The 24870-nt window shown below is 34.1% G+C and overlaps 1 protein-coding gene across 1 annotated transcript in view; it reads left to right on the top strand.

The window, feature by feature from the left end:
- Positions 1-24870, top strand: part of LOC143226495 (kynurenine aminotransferase-like) — a 99405-nt gene that overhangs the window by 20684 nt on the left and 53851 nt on the right. Inside the window, 1 exon segment of the mRNA XM_076457524.1 lies at positions 13579-13731. Coding sequence (XP_076313639.1) covers positions 13579-13731 — 153 coding nt within the window.

Here is a 24870-nt window from a genome sequence, read left to right as displayed (position 1 = left end):
AGTAGCTCAAGAGTTGGTGGTAGGCAGTGATGACTAGCTGCCTTTCCTCTAGTCTTACACTGCTAAATTAGGGACAGCTAGCACAGATAGCCCTTGAGTATCTTTGTGCAAAATTTCAAATGAACCAAACCAAACTGACATATTTTGAAGTCATTAACACATTTAATTACGAAGAAGCTGCTGGTTGCAATAGGGGTGTGTTTCATTCCTGTTGGTGGAGAGCTGCTCCATAATCAGTTACATGGGTACATACAGAAGTGGCAGTAGAAGGCTAGTAGCAAGCACTGAAAATTTGTGTTAAAGAACCAGTATTATCATAGTCAATGAACCACATTGTGAAACTTTACAGAAAAACTGTAATAATAGCTTTCTCACGTTATTTGAAGAAAGGCTTATAGTTTTGCATCTGTTTTTCCTTGTTTACAGAGAAAATGGGGGGGATGTAAATACAATGCTTAAAAGTATTAAAGATTTTGATAGATTCTTAATGGTTGTCTGTTTAACTGATGCAATGAAAAAGTTTGAAAATCGAAATTTGAATGTTAGTGGTAATAGGTTTGAACTTGGAATCCTTTATTCAGATGAATATTTTGTTGATTAGTTACAAACTTGTTGACTGGATTGTTTAATAGTGTGATATATGCTGTTAGTATAAGTTATTTAAAACTTTTGCTGAATAGTTGTATTTAAAGTGGATTATAAAACAAGGACAATTTTGTTTTTTGTGTTGTATCAGGGGTAACTTTTATACAGGAAATTAACTCTCATAACTTTTGTTTTTAACTCCTTAAGTACTTTTTTTCAAAAGTTAAAAAAGACCCTTACAGTCCAAATAAATATAAAGCAACCTATTTTTATTTAAACTAATGTTTCACCTTTGTGGCTTCTTCAGGGTTAACATACGGGGTTGAATGTCATAAAACCTTATAATGGGCAATAATAACATAAAAAAATCAAAATGACAGAAGATTATTAAGTCTGAAATTACTTTAAAAAACACAAAAAGTTTATTCATTTTCACTGCATTATGTATGAGGTCATGACAGAGTCATTATACTCCTTTAGTGGTTAACATGTTGAGAGTGAGAGATGGATCACCAGAATGATATCTGGTTTAGCTCATTTACATTTATATTAAACTGTAAGGAGAGGTTTAGATTACTGAGCTTATTTCTTGTAGAATATAGAAGTGTACAAGTAGAGTGGACTTGATTGAGGTTTTCAAAGCTGACAGTTAGAAACACAGACTTTGTTATTAGAACTAATAGATTTAAGTTTCAAATGACAAGACAGATTTATTCCTTAGTTAGATCTAAAAAACATTTTTTTAAAGTAATTTAAGACTAATTAGTCTTCTGTCACTTTGTTTTTTTATGTTATTATTGCTTTATGACAATAATTTGAGCTACCTTTAGAGCTCCAACAACTGGTTATTGAGATTGTACAGCATTTGCCTCACATCAGTTATGAGAGCTACAATGTTTTTTTTCATTATGAAAGAGTTCTTGAAATATTTATCTAACATATAACAGATTAAACTACAAATTTATTTGAGTACAAAGAAAAGTGAGATTTCACAAACACAAAAGGCTTCTGGAGTTGATGCTACATGTGAGACATCAAACTTGTTCTTCCCTGCTCAATACCCAACTGGATGTGTGTTCATCACCTTTGTGATTTTTCTTTGGATGAAAATGTGTCTTGGAATAAATCCCAGACCAAAAGCGTTTTAGTATGTTTAAGCAAAATTAAAAACTAATTCCTTAAATTTATGTACTTTTTTCTGTATCTGTAAAAATGTAATATTATAAATGTTATTTTTGTAAACATTTTGCTGTCATGCTTATTAATGTTTTGATATCTACAGCTAAGTATTTCAGCATAAAGAAGTCTGTATAGACACACATTTTGAAAATTATTGTATGTAATTATTACATATGCTTGTTTAAAGTGTTTTCATCATTATCATTTTATGTAATGAACACGTAGTTTGTTTCAGGGCTTGTACAAATGAAATTTATTTTTTCATACTATGTCACATCTGTTCTCTTTTTGCATCTTAAGCGTACAGCTACTGAGATTCTGAGATATATTTACTTGTTACTATATTTTATTAATCAATGTCTGGAGAGGTTCAATAATGAACTTGCTGTCAGAGTAATGTTAATATTTCTGGACTGTGTAAAAGATATTGAAATGAACTATTTCTGTGATCTGTTGTTTTACATAAATTTGAGTTTTATATGTTTTATTAACAAGTTAATATGGGGATGTATGCAAAGTTTTATGTATGTTTTGTTTGTGTAAATTGTTCAACTGTAAACTATATTTCTTTTATGGCATTAAATTGCCAATTATTAAATTTTTGAAAGCAATGCTTTATATATATATATAACACATTTCTAGATCTTAACCTTAAGAAAAAAATAAAACACTGGTTTAATGTAACACATTGTTGAAAAGTTATAGCTATTATTTCTAAAATTATTTTTTAAGACTTAAATGGATTTTTTCATAGCCCCATTAACTATTTTAAATGTTGAAATGGTATCCATAATTTTCATTTACTTTAGAAATGTCTTTTTATTTTTTTTAGATTTTTTATAGTCACTTGAGCTTATTGCTTTATGTGGATTTATTTTTATTATTTTATATATTCACATTATATAGTGCTTATTTAGTTCTTTTGATTCCTGTGGTCATGGAATTTTTTTCTTACTCTGATGCTAATTCTTCATGTATCTCAAGCTATCTCATTATTCTTTTTTTTTTCTCCTAATATCTGCAGTGTGGCAGATGCTTTTGATTTTACTTTGCATTCGGGTTGTCTCAGATGTCAAAAGATATGTAAGTTTATAATGAGTACTCTCTTTGATGTTTTTGTTGTTCTTTAGTACACAAAAGCTCATGTATAGAGGTATCTGAGAGCTGATCTTTGTCACTTCCAATAACATACTTTTTGTAGTTTTAGCCTTCTGTGGCACTTTTCTTCAGTTGAATGCAGGAATTTTCAATTGGGTATTGTAAAGTCCTCTTGAATCACCTACATTAAAATGCCTGTATCAGGTTTTCATGTGTGTGTGGGCAGTTTTTAAAATTGGGTGTCTGTGACTTGTCAGTAAATTCAACAATAAACAAATGGCACACAGTTTGCTTGTTTTAAAATAATTTATTAAGACAAGTAACAGTGCATATATAAATGTTTGTTACACAGTTGAATCCAGAACTTTAAATAATTTTCTTTTTTATCAAAAGTTCACACAGTCTGGTTCAGTTACTTTAGAACACAACTGATAAGGTGAATTATTCTTATTTACTCTTTTATCACAATACAACAAATGATAAATTAATTCATGTTACCTCATTGGTTACCACAGTTGGTTCCAGAACTTTAAATAATTCTCTTTTAGATCAGAGGTCCACACAGAATGATTAAGTTACTTTGGAATCCAATTGACAAATTATTCTTCTCTTCTGTGTTATTACAATAACATCTGTAATTATTACACTTTAAAAGTTGCTACTATGCACACTTTATGACTAAACTCATAATTACACAGTCCATTTTGATCTAATTTTCTTTTTTCTTTACTTAATTTCCTGTCAAATTTCATACACATTTTTATAAATAGCCCAGGTGAGGCCTAGAACTTTCTACACACTGCTTAATATATGAAGCAAAAATACTCAGTTAAAGCAACAAGAAAAATTTGATATTTAAGTAATATGACATCAATTCACAACAAGTGATTTATAAACAGCTACATAAGCAAACTTGATACAACTGTCACTTCTAAAAATAACTTAAAGTTCACACAAATAACACTGTTGTATTACATTTAAAATGAACGTTCATATATACTTAACACTCCATCTGCTAAAATAACATCACCTGCAGACATTATGTCTAAAAAACATTATCAGTAACATACTTATAACTTGTTTTAAAATTAATATGAAAGCCTGGAGAATAAGCCATATTAAATAGTTCATAATGTTATGGTGTTTAAATTTGGAATATGTTTGTACCTGATATTGTAGGTCAGTAGATTTTTTGCTAAGATTTTCAAAGCAATCAATTACACAAACACAATTGATAAAAGCTGACTTATAAGGCATAGGAAGATTCATTTCAAGTTGCTTTCTATATGGGCAAAACACAAGTGTTGGTGTATTATTAATTTTTACTGGTATAAAATAGCTTGTAGGCCTAATCTATCCACAGTCATGATAATTGACTTAAAAGTACTTTGCTTTTGGTTGGGGGCCCGGCATGGCCAAGCGTGTTAAGGTGCGCGACTCGTAATCTGAGGGTTGAGGGTTTGCATCCCGGTCGCACCAAACATGCTCACCCTTTCAGCCATGGGGGCATTATAATGTTACGGTCAATCCCACTATTCGTTGGTAAAAGAGTAGCCCAAGAGTTGGCGGTGGGTGGTGATGACTAGCTGCCTTCCCTCTAGTCTTCCATTGCTAAATTAGGGACGGCTAGCACAGATAGCCCTCGAGTAGCTTTGTGCAAAATTCCAAAAACAAACAAACAAAGCTTTTGGTTGGCATAATATGTACTGAAGCTGTTTCACAACATGCTTTAAAAAGTTTTAAATGGAAGTGCAACATTTTTCTTAGGAACAAATGTGAATTAACCATAAATATTTTTTGTGTGAGGATTCTAAAATATTGGGTCTTACCTGATGCAATGCATTTACTATATAAATTTGTGTGCTTAATGGAGTCAAGTTTACTTGTGGCAGAAAGCTACTTCTGATGTTGTTCTTTCTCTGAAGGATTCTTGTAAAGTAAAATTCCATCCTTTTGCCCTCTTCTGTTGGTACAATCAACTGCAAAACATGTCTAACAATTGCAAACTAATATAAACTATTGCTTCACGCCATGAATGACATTATTTTTATTGTCAGAGGTTTATTCTGCAATGTCATATGCAAAGTATCAATTGGAGTTAATTTGTTGTGAGTTATATTGCTCTTTGAAAGGAGAGGATCCACCCTATCATTGACTTTTGTTATTTTCCAAGAAACTTAGTTTTTTTTATGTGTATGCATTGTTTTACCTCATAGTAGTAGTTTGTTAAATTTTGTTTGCACTCATTATAGAGTTACTTTTTCCTTTGTGTTTTTTTTTCTGTGGGGATTCATTTAAAACTAGAAGCTTGGATTGAAGTTTTATAACATCAAGCTTTTGTTTTAGTTTCATTTCTTTAAACCAATGTTAAAAAATCACCACAATGTTTTTGTTATGATCATGTTTTTGAATTTTGATGGGTACTAACTATCTACTTGTCAAGTATTACCTGTGTTTGTTCAAATGAAAGTTGTAATGTATTTTATCATTTATTGTTTGAATTAGAAAATTTCTAATATGAATGTGCAACCTCTGCTTGTTTGGCCTTCCATTTGGAAGACAATGATTTAATAATTGAAATGTATTTTTCTTCTGTATCCCTGTTTATAAATTTTTGGGAAGAAATAGCTTAAATGTTTTTTTTTAATAACCCATCTTACTTTTATTTATTATAAGATCTGTGGGATTTTGAGTTTTTTTTTAATTTTGGCTTTTCTTTTGATACTTCATTATGTCATAATCTGTTTAAACTTCTGTTAAACAATTTTCTTTTCTTTTTATGTGGATCTGCTACAAACTTTTACAGCATTAGAAAGTTCCAAAGCAATAACCATTTCCCTGAATGTTTCATTTCTGAATAATTCATTTTCATTCCTACTTTTAAAGTGAATTGACACGTGCATGGGCATGATATGAAAGCAAATAGATAATGAAATTGGATATTTTGTATGCCTATCTCCAGGTTCTCGATTACCTGGATAATCACTGTTATTTTTAATTTAGGTTGTAAGGTAAAATTTACCAATTATATCTACTTTCACGTGGTCAATAACGAATTATTTTAACCAGTGTTTGCTGATTTGGTAAAGCTTAAGTTCTTCATTTTGAATATATTTTCACTTCAAACTCATTCTTTAGTTGGTGTTTATTGTTTCACAGATTGTCACCCTGGCGATTCTTCATGAAAGCACTTTCTTGGGCTTGTTTGTGAAGTAGTGAAGTCTCATTGTTTTCATTAAGTATTATGCTATCTCATTGTTTTTCTGAAAATCTTGCTTAGCCAGATTCAGATTTCTCAAAACATCAGCTGTGCTTAGGGGACTAGGTATTATATTATGTTCTCTCATTTTCACACTGCTCAAGAGTAGGGCGAGGCAATAAGATAGATTGCCTGTGAGCAGTGATTATGTTGATTAATGCTTTAAATATAAATTTTTAATTGAAATTATTGTTGTGATACAGCATTAACTCACCTCACAAAATTAGGTGTTCTTGTCCAGTGCTGCCCTCTTTATCCAAATATTTTCTTTGTACATGCCACAAGTCTTTCCTACCCCCCTTCCAAATTGGAATCAAAGTATTCCATCATGTCTCTCTTGTAAATCATCATGCATCACATCACCACCAACAGGAGAATGGCATAATCACATGACACACGACTCCTTCTATGCACCTATACCAAACTATCACTTCTCATTTTTCAGTGCTTGTTTCTTTGTTTGTTTCATATTTCACTTTCAGCTCTAGTATACTTGGAACTGGTTTCATTTCCATTATTTTTAAGTATATTTGGACTGTTTCTACACCTTAATCTCAGTTTATTAGAGTTGCATTATTTATAATTTTGATTTTCAGTTTACCCATCTTGATTATGAACACCTGTGACTAGCTCTATGCCACAGCCTTAGGTGCAGGCAAACCATTGAGAGAATTATCAGGGAGATTGAATATTAATTAGGTCAGCCTCTACCTCTAAACTTTGCACCACTTCCTCCTGAACATGCTGAGCCTGTTTAGACTGATAAGGACTTAAATCACCTATTTCCACTTCCTGATTTTGTCATGCCCTTCCTGAGGATTCAGTTAAGTCTACTACGATCTTTTTGGATTTTGTTTCTCAGGTATGTTAGGTTTTATCCCCTGTCCCTATTTCCCATAAATCACATTCTTCCAATATTTACATCCCTATTTGGTTTTTACCCCTTCTCTGATATTTGGGTATGCATTGCCTCCCAATTAAGTAGCAGAATTATCATCCCTGGTACCCTGTGGGCTTCAAACCAGTTTTTGCTTGCATATCATCATGCAGAATGCCCTTTTTCTCAACCAGCAATTGATAGGTTCTGTTGTATCAGTACAACAACAATCTACCCATTTCAGTCTTGCTTGTGTGTGTCAGTGAAAGACCAAAATGACAACTGTGACAGTTTCCTGCCCTTTCCCTTCTGAACTTTTACCTTCCAGTCCTTTATTCTCAGGGTACCTCCTCTTGTCATTTTTCTTCAACAATACACATCACATCACTAACATTATTGGTTACCACCCATTTGGGTTTGGTCTGGTGAGAGCTTGACTTGCCAATTTTCTTCATCAATGGCATAATTTCATCATGAATCATTGTTTTCCTTGCATTTTATTGGAAGTATTCATGATCCCATTTCTTTCCCCATTTCTCATGCCTTTTACACTTGTTTCCTTCCCTCCATATTGAGATCCAATGACTGGTTAGTATTTATTAGAGGTGGTTCAGGACCTACTATCTCAGCAGGCCACTGAACTTGATCTATTTCTGACCCTTTGTTGTGCTCAAGAAAATTAGGGACTACAGGCCTATCATCAGTTTATCCCAACTCTGTTGCTTTGTTCAGCTACACCATTTTCCCATGGAATTATTTCTCACCCTATGCTGGGCATTTTCTTCAGGCTTATGGATGTCACTAATGCTTATCTACACATGCCTATGTCAAGACAATTTCCTACGTATCTTCAGTTTTTCCATCATGGGGTGGTTTACCAATTTTGCACTCTTCGTACTTGCTTTCACTCCTTATGCTTTCTGTTGGGTGGTCAGAGCTTTTGTCCATCATCTTCATTCTCTGGGGAGGTGACTTCACTGTTGTTTGAATAACTGGCTTTTCCTTGCTCATTTCAAAGTGAAGTTAGCAAGCTGTTCTCATCAGTTCATTCACATGGCTGCACAGGTGGGCTGGTTAATCAACTGTAGAAGTCCTTCCTCCATCGCACCCAATATCTTGTCCATTTAGGTGACCTTATTTAGTCTTCTGTGACTTCATTTCACAGAACTATTCATTTGCCATGCCATTTCAGGTCTCTCATTTTCTGCTTGTGAGGTACTTTTACTTTTGGAGATGGAGTCTTTAATGACATCACTACTCTCTCTTGCCCATGCACACATATGATCCCTTTAGTGGATCTTCACACAAAGTGGAACTTTGCTTAGGATGCCTTGGCAGTTCACTTTACCCTTCATCATAACCTGATGGATGATCTGCTTTAGTGATTAGATAAGGCCCTTATGTTGACAGGCATCCCACTTTGTCCTCCTCATTCAGGTTTCTATCTGTTCCCATTCACATCCTTTCAGAGTTGAGCTGAATGGATCAGTCCTCGAGAGGTTTTATGTTGTTGGTCTGCCAACAAGCACGTCAACATCATTGAACTTCTCAAGGTTTATTGGACTTTGCATCATTTCCTTTTTCTCACCAGACATTGTCTAGTGTTGATTTCTTCAGACAATTTTAGAGTGGTAGCATATATCCATCACCAAGTTGGCACCAGGTCAGTATCTCTGTTTTCATACATTGTATCTCCTATACTGGGCCCAAATGCATCATTTAATTTTATTATGTCATGTTCTGGGTGCTTTCCATGTCAGAGGAGGAAATATGACCTGCTCTGACAACCTTTATCCAATGATTATTCAATCCTCTAGTATTCCAGTAACTTTGCTCTCTGTGAGGTTTTCACACATAGGGGTATTTTGCACAGCCCTTAATCACAAATTACCCTCTGTTGATCCACTGTACCTTATTCTCAGTCTCTGGCTATCAATGCTTTCAAATAGAATTGGCCCCACAAATTCCTTCTATCTGATTACTTCATTGGGTGGTCTCTCTCATCCATACCATCCCATGTCAAGTCCTTCTGACCCCTGCTTATTGGCCAGCACAACTATGGCTTTCACCATTACACCAACTACACATTTTTCCTCCAGTGCCCCTTCTTTTATCTTCCTCCCCTCTGGCTCAGCATGGACAGGTGGTTAGGGTGTTTGAGGTTCACAGGCTCAAATCTCTGTCACACCAAACATGCTTGCCTTTTTAGCCATGGTGGCATTATTACATGGTAGTCAATCCCACTATTCATTGATAACAGAGTAGCCCAAGAGTTGATAGTGGGTGGTGATGACTTTCTGTCTTCCCTCTTAGTCTTACACTGCTAAATTAAGGACAGTTAGCACAGATGGCCCATAACCCTTAGGTAGCTTAATGTGAAATTAAAAAACAAGCAAACCCTTTCTTTCTTTGTTAACCTTGGTTACTTGTTCTATATTCCACCATTTATTTTCTTTGTCTTCACACATGGCTTTCATCTGATCCTTGGTGAGGAAATCAGTTTCTCCAATAAAGTAGTTTTCCTTTTGGTTCATTTCACATGTCCTTCTTCTATGGAGGTATATCAGCACAACTGGAAGGTGTTTCATGGGTGGTCCATTACTTAAGGAAATACCATTGATTATCCTACAGTGGCTTATTTTCTCACATGGATTTTTGACCAGGAACTTTTGGTGTCTTTAATCTCTGCTTATAGACTGTCTTATCCCTTATGTTTTGTTTTTCTCAGTACCATCAAGTTTTTGTCTCCTCTGCTTTTACAATATTTATGCATTCCTTCTGAATTTGTTATGCCCCTCAGATGACCTAGTTTGACTAGGATTTAATGTAGTTTCCCATTTGCTCACTTTATTCTGTTAGAATCTATTTTCTCAGGACCCATGTTTCTCTTAAAATATATTTCCTTCTCCTCTTCACCAGTTGACATCATGTGCCTGATTTGTTCACCATTGACATTTTATATATGCTTTGCTGCCACACCTATCTTATCTTTTATTGAGATAATTCATTCTTCCTAAAGACCTTGGCAGTTAGGGAGGGTAACTTTTCCTTTTTACATATTTCTCTTTTTTTCTATTCCTAATCTCTACTCTCATCCCAATCTGGATAAGATTTCTGTGTCTCAACTCCTTATCTCTTGGCAGTTTTTCTCTGTAATCTCCTTCCTCCTATCTTGATTAATTGAGTTCAATGTGTGATTCAGTTGACTTATTCCTTCTTCACTTCTTCCCACTAGAATTTGATCAGGGGTTTTTCTTTTCAGATTTGAAACCTCACCTTTTCCCTTGCATCTTATCTTTGTTGACTGTCAGTTGGGCATGTGGATTACATCTAATATGTTCATCTCACTTTATTTACTCCATATTGCAGTTTCTTCTTCATTCAGCTTTCATATTCCACTTGTGCCAATTCTTTGAGCTTTGGTGCTACTTTAACTTGGTATGTCTGTATTCATACTTTTTCATTTCAGGGGTCCTAGCTTTATTTATTCTTTAAATGGATCCCACTCTGTGGAAAGTGATGCCTAATCAGGTATTCTCCAATTAGAAATCTACATTGTACAGCCATGTTGACTCACCCTTAAACTTCCATGGCTTCACAATGCTTACTGTTGAGATACAATGTTCCAGGAGATCACTTGCAGGTGAATAACCTTGCCTGTTCCAGACCATACCACCCTTGAACTGCATGGGTAAAGCATATGGGGATAACTGTCCATGCCTGCTATGTCTTATATTAAATAAATCAATATAATATGCTTTTCAAAATAGTGTTTTGTGATCACCCATTGCACTGTCTCAGGTGATGACATTCCTCTGGACTCTCCAATGAACTAACATCCTCTTTCTTCTAGTGAATTATGGGAATCCTTACCACTTTCCAGTTTCAAACTGCTGGAGTGGTTGCTTATAAAGGTACCCTCCTGGATGGGTTCCATACAATATGTGTTATGCAATCAGGAAGAAGTGAAACATCAAATTGTAGTTCACCTCCTTGATTGGGAGCCCACATCTTACCTCCATATGAATGTTGGTACCCTATTGTTTGGTTTTGGATTTACAGAGAACCAAGGAGAAAAAAGGGAGATTGTTCAGGTTATGTCATTTTTGCTGTCTCTCATTGTATCTTATGCTGAGGATGTTTTTGCTTTTTCGATGATTCTGATCAGTTTCACTGTTGGGAGACTTAATTTGTATTATATAGATGTTCTTTCAAAACCGAATGTTAGATCTCTGGATCAAGAGATCACAGATATCACATGTGTCATGCTCAGGGTGGTTCTAGATCTTCTTCAGTTTCTTGAACTTGAGGTGAAGATGGTATGGTAGTATGGATGTTGTTACTTCCTCAAGTACAGCCCATTATACTCTAGCTGCTCTACACCTAAGGGCATATCCACTGATTTACCCACTATTATATTAAGTAAGAATGAGTTACATATACAAGTCATGGTTGGGATTATAATCCTGCCACAGCTCTCTCCCACTTGCATGTGCTTCTCTCTTTTTTTTCTGCCCTTATCTCCTATACATTTCATGAGGGAAGGAAGGGTATACCTAGTTCAGAAGTGGTGCAGTTCCCCTCATCAGATCTTCTGATCTGACTCTTATATTTCCATGGGTATCCTTCCAATTATTTTAGGGTAACTTTATCATTCCCTTGTACCAGTTCCACCTCCTATTCAAGCATGGGATTCTAGCTAATCTTATCAAAGGAGGTAAGTACCATACTGAAAGTTATAATTCTCCTATACTGAAAATATATTTCTGATAGGTACTTACCTCATCTCACACTTCACACCTTTCCTCTCCATTTTCCTCTGGTGCTTATGTCTTTTGCTGAACTTCAAAGTAATAGTTCATTAGAGGTATATACAAGGTGTTGTGAATAACATAAGTATGCCACTCTCTTATTGGTGGAGAAATGACACATGATGATCTGTATCAGAGGCGTGTCGCAATTATTCAGTTCCATTTGAGTGTTGCAGAAGGCTTGTGGTATACATAAAGAAAATGTTCACATATAGAGGCAGCACTGGATGAGAATAGCTAATCTTGTGAGAGAAGGAAAGTACTTATCAGAACTACACTTTTAGTATGGGAAAAATTATAACTTTCTAATTATTACCACTTTTGGTTATTTTAAAAATCACTATTATATGAATATAATGAACTAATTGGAATTATTATTTTCAATTTTTATCATTTTCTATTATTCCAACAATTAATTAAAATTACAATTAAATTGATTAATAACATGAAAATAAAAAATTAAAATTTGTGTATGATTAATACTGTTTTCAGTTATCCTAACTTTACAATAATCTAAATATTATGATTTTTAATTACTATTTTCAATTATACCAATTATCCAAAGAATTGAAAAGTTGCCATTGTGTTTGTTAAGAAGAAAGCTTGCAATATGCTTTCTGTGTTCTTTCCATAAGTATTGAAGCTCATGAGTTAGTGTCTTTTTGTGTGTGTGTGTGTGTGTGTGCTTTAATGGCATAATAATTAACTGGTTGAATATCATTGATTAATGACATTGTTGTTTAATCAATTAACAAATTCCAGTAAATTCTCAAGCGATAGCATCCTTTGAAAATGTCAGCTGCTTTAGAATGTTTTATTTCTTATAGCAAGCCCAGTCTGTATTTTAATAGATACTTTTAAAATAAGGAGGATGACTGAAGAAGTTTTATCCACTCAATTTTTTTTTTTTTTTTTTTTTTATAAATAAGGGGTTCTTTTTTTTATTGTAAGTGCATTAGTTATCTGGTGATGATTCCATCTACTGAGTTATTACCTTGTGGCTGTAGTGTTAAGAGTTCTAGTTTAGGAGTAATCATACCATTACTTGCCTTTTCTTTTTTCTCGAGAGTTGTAGCTGTAACCAAGAAGAATAATATCTGTTGTTGTGTTTTATTAATACATCTAAGGAAACTTTGACTGGCTCAATCCTGATTTCAGATCTTTAGCTGCATGCAAGGTTTCTTCATTGAGATGTTTATTGGATTCATGTTTTTTAAATTACTAGTTTTTAATGCTTTGTTAGGGAAGCATGTTATTTTTTATGAACTTCTGTGTTTATATCCTGTTCCTGTCATCTATATATCTTAATATCTTCATTATTGGTGCCATATATACCATTGCATTCTACATCTTTCAGTTGTTTCCCACTTTGCCTTTTCCTTTAAGTGTTTGGTTTTTATTAGAAGTTGAGATTTGTTTAAATAATTCAGTGACAGTGTTTGTGCTGTAAAGAAACATCTAAATTGCTTTCCAACCTTTTTTTTCTTAGTTATAATATTTGGAACACTTGTCAGAGAATATGTTTTATAGTGAAACGTTTTATATAGATTAAAGTGTTTTGGATTTTGTTAAGGATAAGTTTATGAATGAAAAGTTTGTGTAATTAATTTACTTGACCTGTGAACTTAAAAAAATTCTTTGATTTAATTTGATGTTTTTCTTTTGTCTTTAATAAGGCAACAGTTTCTAAAGCTTTATCATGGAAACTGTATTACCAAAACTAGATTTCAATATCATACAAACACAGATTTCTTTTCTATTCTTGCTAGGAAATGTCAAAATATATTGGATGTCTACGTAGAATTAACAGTTACTTATATCATTCAACTCTACATTTTAGACAACACAATGTATGTTTTACCATTCATAAAAGTTCATCTCAGCTGTTACATGCATCTGCTGCATCACCCTGCTTTAAACAGGTATGTTTTTTATTAGTAATGCATATCATTGTTTTTCTAGAATTATAAAAACTGTGTAATGTGAATGACTGCAGTTTGTTGTTTGTTTTGCATACAAAGGTTAAAGTTTTATATGCAAGAAAATATTTGTTTGGTAATTATGTAATAGTTCGTCAGAACTTGTTTGCATACTGAAAAGATATAAGCATTTGTTCATAGTAAAGTTGCAAAAAATAATTTTTATTATCAAAATAATTTTTAGAAAACTTTTTGTAACTTCTCTAGCATTTATCTTGTCTATAGACATCTTTTACTAGCTCTTCCTACAAACTACCACTCTTTCTGGTTCTGCTATCCCTCTCATGGATCAGCTAGCACATACTTATGCCTTCTGCTTATTCTGCTAACTCAGTTTTGTGATCCGTTATTTTTCTCTAGTTGTTTATTCTGGATCTTGGTCATATTTTTAAGTGCACCTAACCACCTGAGGTGTCTTCCCCTCTTTGTCCATCATCTAATTGATGCATTATTCCAGGTTTTTTCTGATTCTGTTCGATGTTGAATGCTGACTGTTAGTTCTCACATCCTCTCAACACTTAAGATTCCTTATTCATAGCCTGTGGTTAGAATTACTTTTCTTTTCTAGGATCGATTTCCTTCAATCTTTCAGCACAGGGATTTTCTTCTTATTCTTTATCTCTCTTTTACCCTCATTCTGCTCTTTCTTTTTCATTCACTTTGTTGACCTCTTTACCTTTTCCTTTTGAAGCTTTACTGCAGAAGTTATCATTAACTTATTCTTTATGCCATCCCATTTTTTTATTTTTTTTAGTAGTACTGCCTAGTTCATTTGTTGTTGTTTTCTGAGATTTGCTGCTTATGTGTTTTGAATTTTATGTAAAGCTACATAAGGACTATCTCTATTAGCTGTCCCTAATTTAGTAGTGAAAAACTAGAGGGAAAGAAGCTAATCATCATCACCCATGATCAACTATTGGGCTACTTTTTTACCAATGAATAGTGGGATTGTCACATTATAATGCTTCCATGGATAAAAGATGAACATATTTGATGGGACAGGGATTCGAAGCTGTGACCCTCAGATTGTAAGTTCAGAGCCCTAACCACCTGGTCATGTCAGCCTTGGATCTTGCTGTTCTGGAATTCATTATTTTTGGAGTTAGACTCTCTCAAGTCTATCTCAGAGAACTCCACATATCACCCATCCTTCAAGCAGATATTTTTTGGGGTTCCTTTTGCTGTAATCCATTTCTGGTGTCATCTTTGGGTTTGGTAATTAGTTGTCTCTAGACTCACCTATCAGCTTTCATCCTTTAGGAGCTTGGATCTTACACATTTTCTACCTTTGGACTCATTTTGTAAGAAATTTTTGAGATCACACATGCTTGTTTTCAAGAGCTCTTATTGTATTCCAGAGCACAACTGAGTTCTGAGGGTTTCTTATACTGTACATTACTTCTCACATAAACAGCTAATCTTCTTGAATGTTGTCTTCTATATGCAAAAACATTTTCACATGCCACAAGCTTTGAATCTCCCACCTATTTCTGAATCAGCTGATTCACATGCATCTAACATGTAAATCATCATGTGTTAACTCTTCACCAATATGAGTGTAACATAATCTTGATGCATGTGACTCCCACAATTTAATTGTACTAAACTATTCTTTCTTGTTTGGCAGTACTCATGTTGTAAGGTTTAGTTTGTGCTCTCACCAAGTTTTATTTTTGTTTTTATCTGAATTTTTGTTTTAATTTTGATCAATAAAAGTTGGTCACTTGGGTTTCTGATAATTTGAAGCTCTCCTCAGTTGCCTGTGAGTCTACTTCCTCCTTGATAGTGTAAAGGTTGGGGAGGAGTACTTAGTTTTCCTCCTCCATTCAATATTGCTGGTTCATGCTGAGAGTTTTCTGTATTATTATGTAATGGGATAGATATACCTTGTATTCTTATCAGTCTGACTGCTTGCTTTGGCTTACCACCATCAGGTTGGTGTATATTTCAATTCCATAGGCGTTATCTGCTTTTGAGTATGTGGAATTCCAGATTGGCCATGTGATCACTTTGCATAGGTCACAATTTAATATACTTGTTTGACCCTCTCTCATTTCTCTGAGATATCATTCCCCCAAAAAACAGATTGTATGTTGTTGATATTTATTAAGTAGATACTTTGTTTGAAGGAGTTAATTTGTTTGTTGTAGCTCTCCATGAGTTACATGAGAGTCACTTTTTTATCCCTTTACATTTGTGGAACTCCCAGAGGTATTGGTATTATGAAATGATGTCACATATTTGTTTCTTTCCTTGTTGTTGTTGGCAGCCTCTAGACCCTCTTTGGCTCCTCCTAGTAGCCAGGCTACAATTATGCCTTGAGAGTCCCATCCCTCAGATCCTATTCTTTGCTTTATGGATACTAAAAATATGTTTTGTCATAAGTTTCAAGACTCCTTCATGTGGGCCAATTGTCTCCAATGGCATTAGTGTCTACCTTTGGTGGGTGAAGTTTAGGATGAGGTTATTACAATTGATGGACCTCTGGTATTCCTTCACAGCAGATCTATAGTGTCTTCAGGTTTTAGCATCGGGATTGGTCCTTCCATTCACATTTCTTGAACTCCATTATCCTCTCAAGCTATAGTATCTCCACCCCCAACTGATCAGGGGATTGTGAATTTTCATTCACAGGGCATTGATGAGTTATTGGTCATGGGGTGATAGTGAGAGTTAATGCTGTTCTTCTATGATTTTATTCCTCTTTATTTGTTGTGCCTAAGATGACAGGAGATTGGCAGATGATTGTTGATCTTTCTTGTCTCAACCAGTTCTTTGATCTTCCCACGTTCACAATGAAGTCCTTTTCTCAACCTACAATGGCATTCTTCACCAGGTCTGTGGATGACCAAGTTCAGTGTTGCTGATGCATTTTTAGTAAATTCTTCCTGTCACTATCTACATTTCATGCACAGGGAGTCAGGTTCTGCTGTTCAGAGATACACCATTTAGTGAACATCTGTACCACATTTCCTGCAGGATTGTACAAGTTTTTCAACATGCTTTAAGCTGGGCTCACTCAACTTCCATCTGGCTTCAGGTTATGGAATGGGTAGTCAGGCTCTTACTTATATGGATGGTTCTACCTCTTTTGGGGATGTGAGCATCCCTTCAATCTCTGATTCCTTCAAGTTGAACATCCATGCAATCCCTTCAGTTGTTGAAATATCCAAGATCCTCCTGTAACTGTCAAAATTATTCTTTTATGTTTATTTTAATAGTTTGACTTGGACTTGGCAAGATATATTTTTCTATATGTTACTTTCCTTCTAGGGATATATCCATTTTAGGTCTTGGTTTCTTCTAGTGTAATGTGGTCGTGAGCAGACTTACAGGGATGCCAAGTGGATTGTTCAGCTTAACCATTGTAGTTTTGACTAATACTACCTGCTGTTACATGAAATATTTATTTCAAATGAGGATACAGTGTGTTAATGGAGCATGCAGGCACTAACTTGAGGGTATACAGTTGAAACAAAAAGACTCGAGGCTAAGACTTCCAATAACACTTTTTATTTAAGTTGTCAAATGCTTAATATTTACAACCACACACACACACACACATATATATATATATATATATATATGCAATTTATCTTTATTCATGTTTATCATAGGCAATCATTTTAACTCTATTAACATGATGACTGATGTTTAAGAAAGAATGGTATTACAATACTTACAAAGTTCTTGGGTGAGAAATGGGATTTCTTTTAGTGGTAAGAAGCATCTTCTCTCCTTCCTTTTGAATGATCAGATCAGTTTGGAGTGCTTGTTAGACTTTTTAAGATTTTGTATATTCTGGCATTTGTTGTCGAACCTTTTATACTAGCAGAGGAGGGAATTGTTGGCTTAATTATAGTACCATGATGTCAGCTGACTTCCTGTTTGTGATTTCATAAGCTTGTTAATTACCAGTAGTTCATCAAATGGTCAAGGTTTCTCTTTTGTTTACAAACTTCTAAGTTTGTTAGTTAATCATCCTCTTGGAAACAACAGCCCACACTGTAGTATTGGTCCACCATCCAAAGTTCTTCTTGGTTTCAATGTCCAAGTTTGCTTAACCCTTTTTATCGTCAAAAGCGTCAATTCACTTCAACTCAAACATACAATGGAGAGTTTCTCATTTTTAGTTTATAGCTTGAATAACCCCTTTTAATGTTGATAGTATTTGTCTGTTCCAATCTAAACAAATAACTGATGCTTTTCAGCAGTTTTCTCTGAATTTCTGTTTTAAATAACTGTTGTCCTTGATAGTGTCAATTCTTTTTAAACTAGATATTATTTGATCGTACGGCAACAGCTTTCTTGGTACATTCTTGGAGCTGTCATTGTTCTAAAATACTATTGCTTTATACACACAGTTTCTTACACTTCATTACTTCCTGTTTATTAAAATAATTATTTGAGACACCCAGATATCTAGCGATGCTCACTCCTCCCTTCTACATTTCCTTGCTTAGTTTGACATAAAAATTCAATGTCTTAAGCTGAAATTCTTTAAGGTCTTTGGTTTGGATTTTGGAAGAATATTCTAGAAAAATACTTACAGTTCTTGCTCCATGATATATTTCACTTAAGGGAAGGTAAACTGAAGGGTCATTGATGTTAACCTTCAATATATCTGCATCTTTTAGTACTTTTAATAAAATTACCAAGGATACTTTTAACACCACTGCTGATGGAGACATGTAGCTTATGAATTGTGAAACTCTCAGCTTGAAACTATAAATTTATTTTATTTATATATGGAAGAATAAAAGTTAGAAATGCAAAGTACATTTTTACAATTGGATTATGTAAAGCTTCTAGTATTGTAGATACTAAAGTCATCCCATCTTCTAATGCTGCTAAAGTAAAAAATAAGACAAGTGCTGGCCATTGATTCAGTAGTCTTTCTACCACTTGCTGAAGTGATAACCATCGAGTACAGCTATGATGTAGAATCCTTTTAGGATCAGTCTGAGTAAATTCCTGAAATTCTGTAAATTCAGATAATCTCTTTGGGCTATTTGACAAATATCAATAAATATTTCTAGTCAGCTCCTCTAAGGAAGATGGAAGTTCAGAATATGCATAGGATGCATATAAATGCATTGAATGGCATACACCTTGTACTAAGAGATATGGCACTTTCTGCTTTAGAAGGTTTTGAACATCACTTTTTGACCACATCATTGCACTTGCATTATCACTTGCATGGCCTAATAGATTTTTAAATGGGATTTGATGATTTTCAAAACATTTACTGTAGAATTGTAAATGTTTGGGTAATAGAGCAATTGATTTCCAAAAAGAGTTAAAAACTAGTCAACTGTTTTTTGAATAAGGCTATCATAAAATTTAGCTATTAAAAGAAGTTGCTTTTTAGTAGATACATTTGTACTTTCATCAATAATTAACAAAAATTTAATATTTAATTGTGCTATAAGAATTTCCAAGTATTCCTCCCCAATAACATTACAAAAAATAGCTGTTCTTTTTGTTCTTGCACATTTAATTCCCTTAGCAATTTTAGAATCAGGACATGCACTAGATAGGAAGCCTGGAAGATGATCTAGTACTGAAAATGGGGAGATTGTGTTCTGCCACAAACCCACACTTTCAGTTTAGTGGAAGTCACTTGAGACATGCTATGTGAAGAAGTAGAAGGTAGTTAAGAAACCAGTTACTTTAAGAAGTCTGGACACTTGCTTTAATATTTTGTACATGTTTTTCACTGTCAAGATGTTTCTCACATATGGTGACACTCCCAGGTAAGTCACAACTGCATATTTTACAAAATGACTTAAAGTTTTTCGAACTTCGGTCAGAACAAGTAAATTCAGGATCATTAAGCCATTTTGTGGCAACTGACGTTTCTGTTCGTAACTAGACTTACTTTCTTGCAAATTACTATGTTTATCGCTCCTTTTCTCAGCCATTATAATCTGTGGGTTAGGTTTAATGTAAACTAAATAAAATTATAAAAATTAGGCAAAACACAAAATTAAACAATGCATTACACTGTAAACGAACACTGACACTTACGAGTGTCACGAAATCATAACAATAGCTACAGTATTTAAAAACATGACGGAAAGAGCTACCGGTGGATCATCATTGTCTGAAATTATCTTGTGCCTGCGCAATGAACCCTTATAAAGCATATTCAAACATTTGGATATAAAACTAGCCCTTTTAAAGCATTATCACAAAGTTAAATTTCACGTAAAGGAGGTAATAAATTTGAAAGTCTTTTTGCTGGCCATGCAACGGGTAAATTAGCAAAATTTACCAAATTTTATGGAGGTTTTATCAAATTTACCGAACAGAGTCAAATTTACAAAATTCGGCAACTTTACTTCAAAATTTAAAGTACGAATACAAAAACAAACAAATTTTTTTTTTGTTCACCATAAATTATGCAGAGTTTTTAAATAGTAACTGCAAAAAAGTATAGGAACAATTTCTGTAAAAATACTATATAGGGTGGTCCGTAAGTCCCTGCCCATCCATATATCTTATGTATCCAGTGTATGTACTGTCCCTCATTCTCATTGCGCTTATGTACCCACGTACTTGTCACGATACACTCTTTAAGTGTAAATGGGCTTACATCAGCCATATTTTCCTGAAAAAAGGAAACAAATTTATAATACATGCGTCTTGAATATAACACAATAACATATGGATGGGTAGGGACTTACTGGCCACCCTGAATATGGTAAAACCTGTACAAGCCGGAAATATCAAAATCTTGCAGCATTATCTTAAGATTTCTCTTATGGCGGAACCTGCGCAACGCGGACGAAAAACTTTTACCCACCTCATTTATCAGCAAGTAGGATTAGAACCCGAGTAAGACGGAAAAAAATTTTTTGATTAAATATTATTTTCTTATTTAATTAATATTTTTAAAATATTATTGTTAATGAGTAATTTGTTTAAATACTAATAAATTATGGGACATTTTGTTGCAGTTAGTATTGGTTAAATACAATGTATATTCTATTCTTTTTTTCTGCTGTCCTTATTCCGGAGGTCGCTATTCGAAAGAACGATTGACTGTACTTTATGGTCGCATTTGCTGATGGAAAACTAGAGAAACCATGGGTAATAGGTAGGCTTACCAAAATTTCCAAATCTCAAACCGGGACAGTTTTCAAATTTTATAACAAGTACCGGCACTGGTATAATAAAGAAGTGCTTTCATAACCTAAGTCCCATCAAACTTTAATGCTGCCATAAAACAAACAATCAAACAAAAAAAAGGAATACTGGTAGTTTATATCTCTAACATTTATTTAAATTCAGCAAGACAAGGAACATCAAAATTTGATTAATATTTCACTGAACAATTGTTTGTTATCATTCATATTTTTCACTTGAATGAACTTCAAAAAAATCTTTAGTTTTTAGTTTTTCAAAGAACTCACTGCAACTTAATATCGAGTTCACAATGCAACAACCGTTTTACTGTTGATTCGTTCATTAGACCTCTTGAGACCAAATGCTGTTCATAACTAAAAATACTCTTTCAACAGAGGCAGAAGTGCCTGGTAAGCAAAAAATGTACTCCATAACTTGCCTGAGATTAGGTACAGAAATACTTTGATGTTTGGAGTAGTTGAAAAGTTCTACCCATTTTTCTTCACAACTTATTTCTTTTGCTTTCCACTCGTCACATTTTGATGACCAGAAGGATTTGGCAAGAACAACTTCATCAAACAGATCATCAACGTTGATTGCAGCATTTCCAAGCGTTTTTTCAGCAGCTGCTTCTATGTCAGGTCACACGAATACATTGTTTTTTATCCAAACAAAGTATTCCCCACCACCAAAACTGTTTTCCCACAGCTCAATACAAGACAGGCAGCAAACATAAAAACTGGTAAATTCCTTTCTAATCCAGTTTTCCTGGAATCCATCTCTTCTTCTAGCACACTGAGGTTTTTTTTTTTTTGTTTTTTTTGTACCAAGGAGAATAAAGTTATTACCTCGTATTTCTTTCAGTTTGTTTTCAACTTATTAAGTTCTGCAACAATATCGCTTGCAGTTGCTTTTGTTTTCTCCGTGGCTAAAATCACTTTGTCGAACAAGCCTAATTGTCCATGAACAAACCGTAGATACATTTCTCCACATTTGCTCATAAAAAATCTTTTTATCAACAATAGGCACTGTTTTTGTGAACAAAAATATCATTTTAGTCCTTCGTAAATATGGAGAGTTCTCGTAACAGCTGGTAACAGGAAGAGAAATCGCGTATTTCCATATTGAAGAACCTTCTTGTACTCAATTTCTACAAGCTCGCAAAATTCTTTTAGGCGTATAACATGCACGGTGTAGATATAGAAATGCATGTAAATTTTGACCATCAAGCTTTCCACTTCAATAGAAAGGACATCAGTTGCACTTTGGAGACAGTTATGTACAAGATGAGCACCACAATGAACACCCACAATATTTCTGCCAAGATCCTTCTTCAATCGACTATATACATTGTTTTTTCCTTTCTCTTTATGCCTCCAAAATTTGTATTGCAGTTGCCACCACAATAAACAATTTTTTTTATATAAATCACGTTTTTCTTTTTAAAGTGGACACCAAGCAATTCGTCAAAATTTCTTATGCCACTCCAGGAACTGACTGAAAGTCTAAAAACTTTATTTTCACTCTTTCTCTGGTAAAAAATAACGCACCATGACAGATGGAATTTTATCGGCTTGAAGCATCTGCTATAAGTAAAACGAATTGAACCTCCATTAAGTTTCTCTTCGATTCCTTTGCTGCTAAAGGAACAATTGCATTCAAAAGAATGTTTTAACAAAAGCTGATGAAATTGATTTGAAATTTATAATAGAAACGCAAGATGGTAACAGTATGAGAGATTCAGAAGATGAACAAAATGGAAAAGATAGTGACGAAATAGAAATTCCTACTTCATCGCAAGTGTTAACGTGTATTAACGTTATCAAAGTGTACGCAAAAATGAAGGGGGAAAATGTTTGTTTTTTGAATTTCGTGCAAAGCTACTCGAAGGCTATCTGCGCTAGCCTAGCCGTCCCAAATGGTCCGGTATGGCCAAGCGTGTTAAGGCGTGCAACTCGTAATATGAGGGTCGCGGGTTCGAATCCCCATCGCGCCAAAAATGCTCGTGAACCTGACGATGACCGAAGAAGGTCGAAACGTTGTTCGCTCTTCTATGTAAAATATTTTCTCAACCCAAACGAGCCGTTTTTGCATATAAACGTCCCTAATTTAGTAGTGTAAGACTAGAGGGAAGGCAGCTAATCATCACCACCCACCGCCAACTCTTGTGCTACTCTTTTACCCACGAATAGTGGGATTGATCGTGAAATTATAACGCCCCCACGGCTGAAAGGGCGAGCATGTTTGGCGCGACGAGGATGCGAACCCGCAATCCTCGGATTACAAGTCGAGTGCCTTAACCTACCTGGCCATACCGGCCTGGGAGAAAATGAACTTCATGAAAAGGCCGTAGAATTGGCGTTCTCTTTTAACCGCATGAGAAAGCTCATTAAAAAACAAACAAACTAAACAGTTGAAATTCGACACTTTTTTCAAATAAATTTGATTAAGATTTTGTGTATTTATGTATATTTTGAATGTCTATTTTTGTTCTTATTCTAATAAATATATCATAAACAGTATAACAAATTTATTCATAAATGTCTTACTTCTCTTGAGTCAGGAAAGTATAACGTTCCGCTCAAAAATTATACATAAATAAGGAAATGCACGTTAACTGTCTAAGCTGGAAATCTCACTCGGTCCCATGTGATTCTGCCTCAGACAGGTTTTACTGTATGTGTGTGTATATATATATTATAAACACACATACCATATCATAGGTGATGAAAATCGACATATGTTACGTTGCCGCTTTCATAGTGTGGTGGCTGTTCTGCTTTAACTTGGCTCGCATGTACAGACTTACGACTCGAAGTTGTAATAATGGTAAGCAATTTTCCAAGGTTATATTTGCATGTACATGAATTGTATTAAAGTATTTCTTAAATTTTAATTCACGCTCTAGACAGTACGAAATGTTAAAAATTTAAGATTTATTAACGAGGGTAAAATATACAAAAACTAACTTTCAGTGTTGAGTGTAATTAATTTATACATAGATCGTACAGAAATCGTGATTTATGTCATGGTAAATCGGTAAAATGTGGAACGCAGTGTTCTCGTAGAATGGTGTTTGAAGTAGCCTAACTAATCGTAACGCGTTAAGGAACATTCTATAAATTAGGTAGAAAGCAGAATATTAAATTCTTAAAAAATAGAATTTTGCATATCCAACAAGGTTTTATTTTAGGTAGCCCAGCTTGTGATAATGACCTCTATTGCAACTCGAAGTTGCGGGTAACTTCTTAAGTAATTTTGTAAATGTCGAGTGAAGGTGAACTTTGTACATTTTAGTGCAAAAGTACGATAGATATGAGGTTTCGTTGTGGTGTTTTGTTTTTTCTGAATATATAAACTTGAAAAAATAAGTAGAATGTTTGCTATCGCTATATTCTTTGTATTTGCAATTGCGTGCTTCAATGCAGCAAAACAAAATTGTAAGTAGTTTAGTATTGTCGAAAACTGAGCTAGTTGTCAGATCTCTATAAAATTTAATATGCACTGAATGCAGACTTAGAAGTTATAAGCTAAAAATTAAAATCGGTAAAATCCTACCCCATAATAATAATAAAAAGCAGACATACCTGAATATTAGATTTTGTAATTTCTGAATCCAGGACAGTTGCCAAAAAAGGTGGTGAAGTATGACATTTAGACGTCATTTGTTTATTATAAAATAATCACAAAACACGTTTTATGTACAAAACTATATACGTGTGTGTATACATACATACATATGTATATACGTACCTAATACATTACCACTTTAATTCATCATATTGTTGCAAATATATGTTAAACTATTAGCTATCTCATTTATAAGATCATAAGTGATGCCATGAAGGAGAAAGTGGTTTAGTTTACAAACTATTATGAATACAAATAGTTAGTTAGCAAACTGATTGTGTGAATTCAAACTTGTCCTTTACTTCATTGTATGAATTGTAT

The sequence above is a fragment of the Tachypleus tridentatus genome, chromosome 1 (genome assembly GCF_004210375.1).
Source record: "Tachypleus tridentatus isolate NWPU-2018 chromosome 1, ASM421037v1, whole genome shotgun sequence".
Classification (NCBI taxonomy): domain Eukaryota; kingdom Metazoa; phylum Arthropoda; class Merostomata; order Xiphosura; family Limulidae; genus Tachypleus; species Tachypleus tridentatus.
This window is presented reverse-complemented; position numbering and strand designations above follow the sequence as displayed.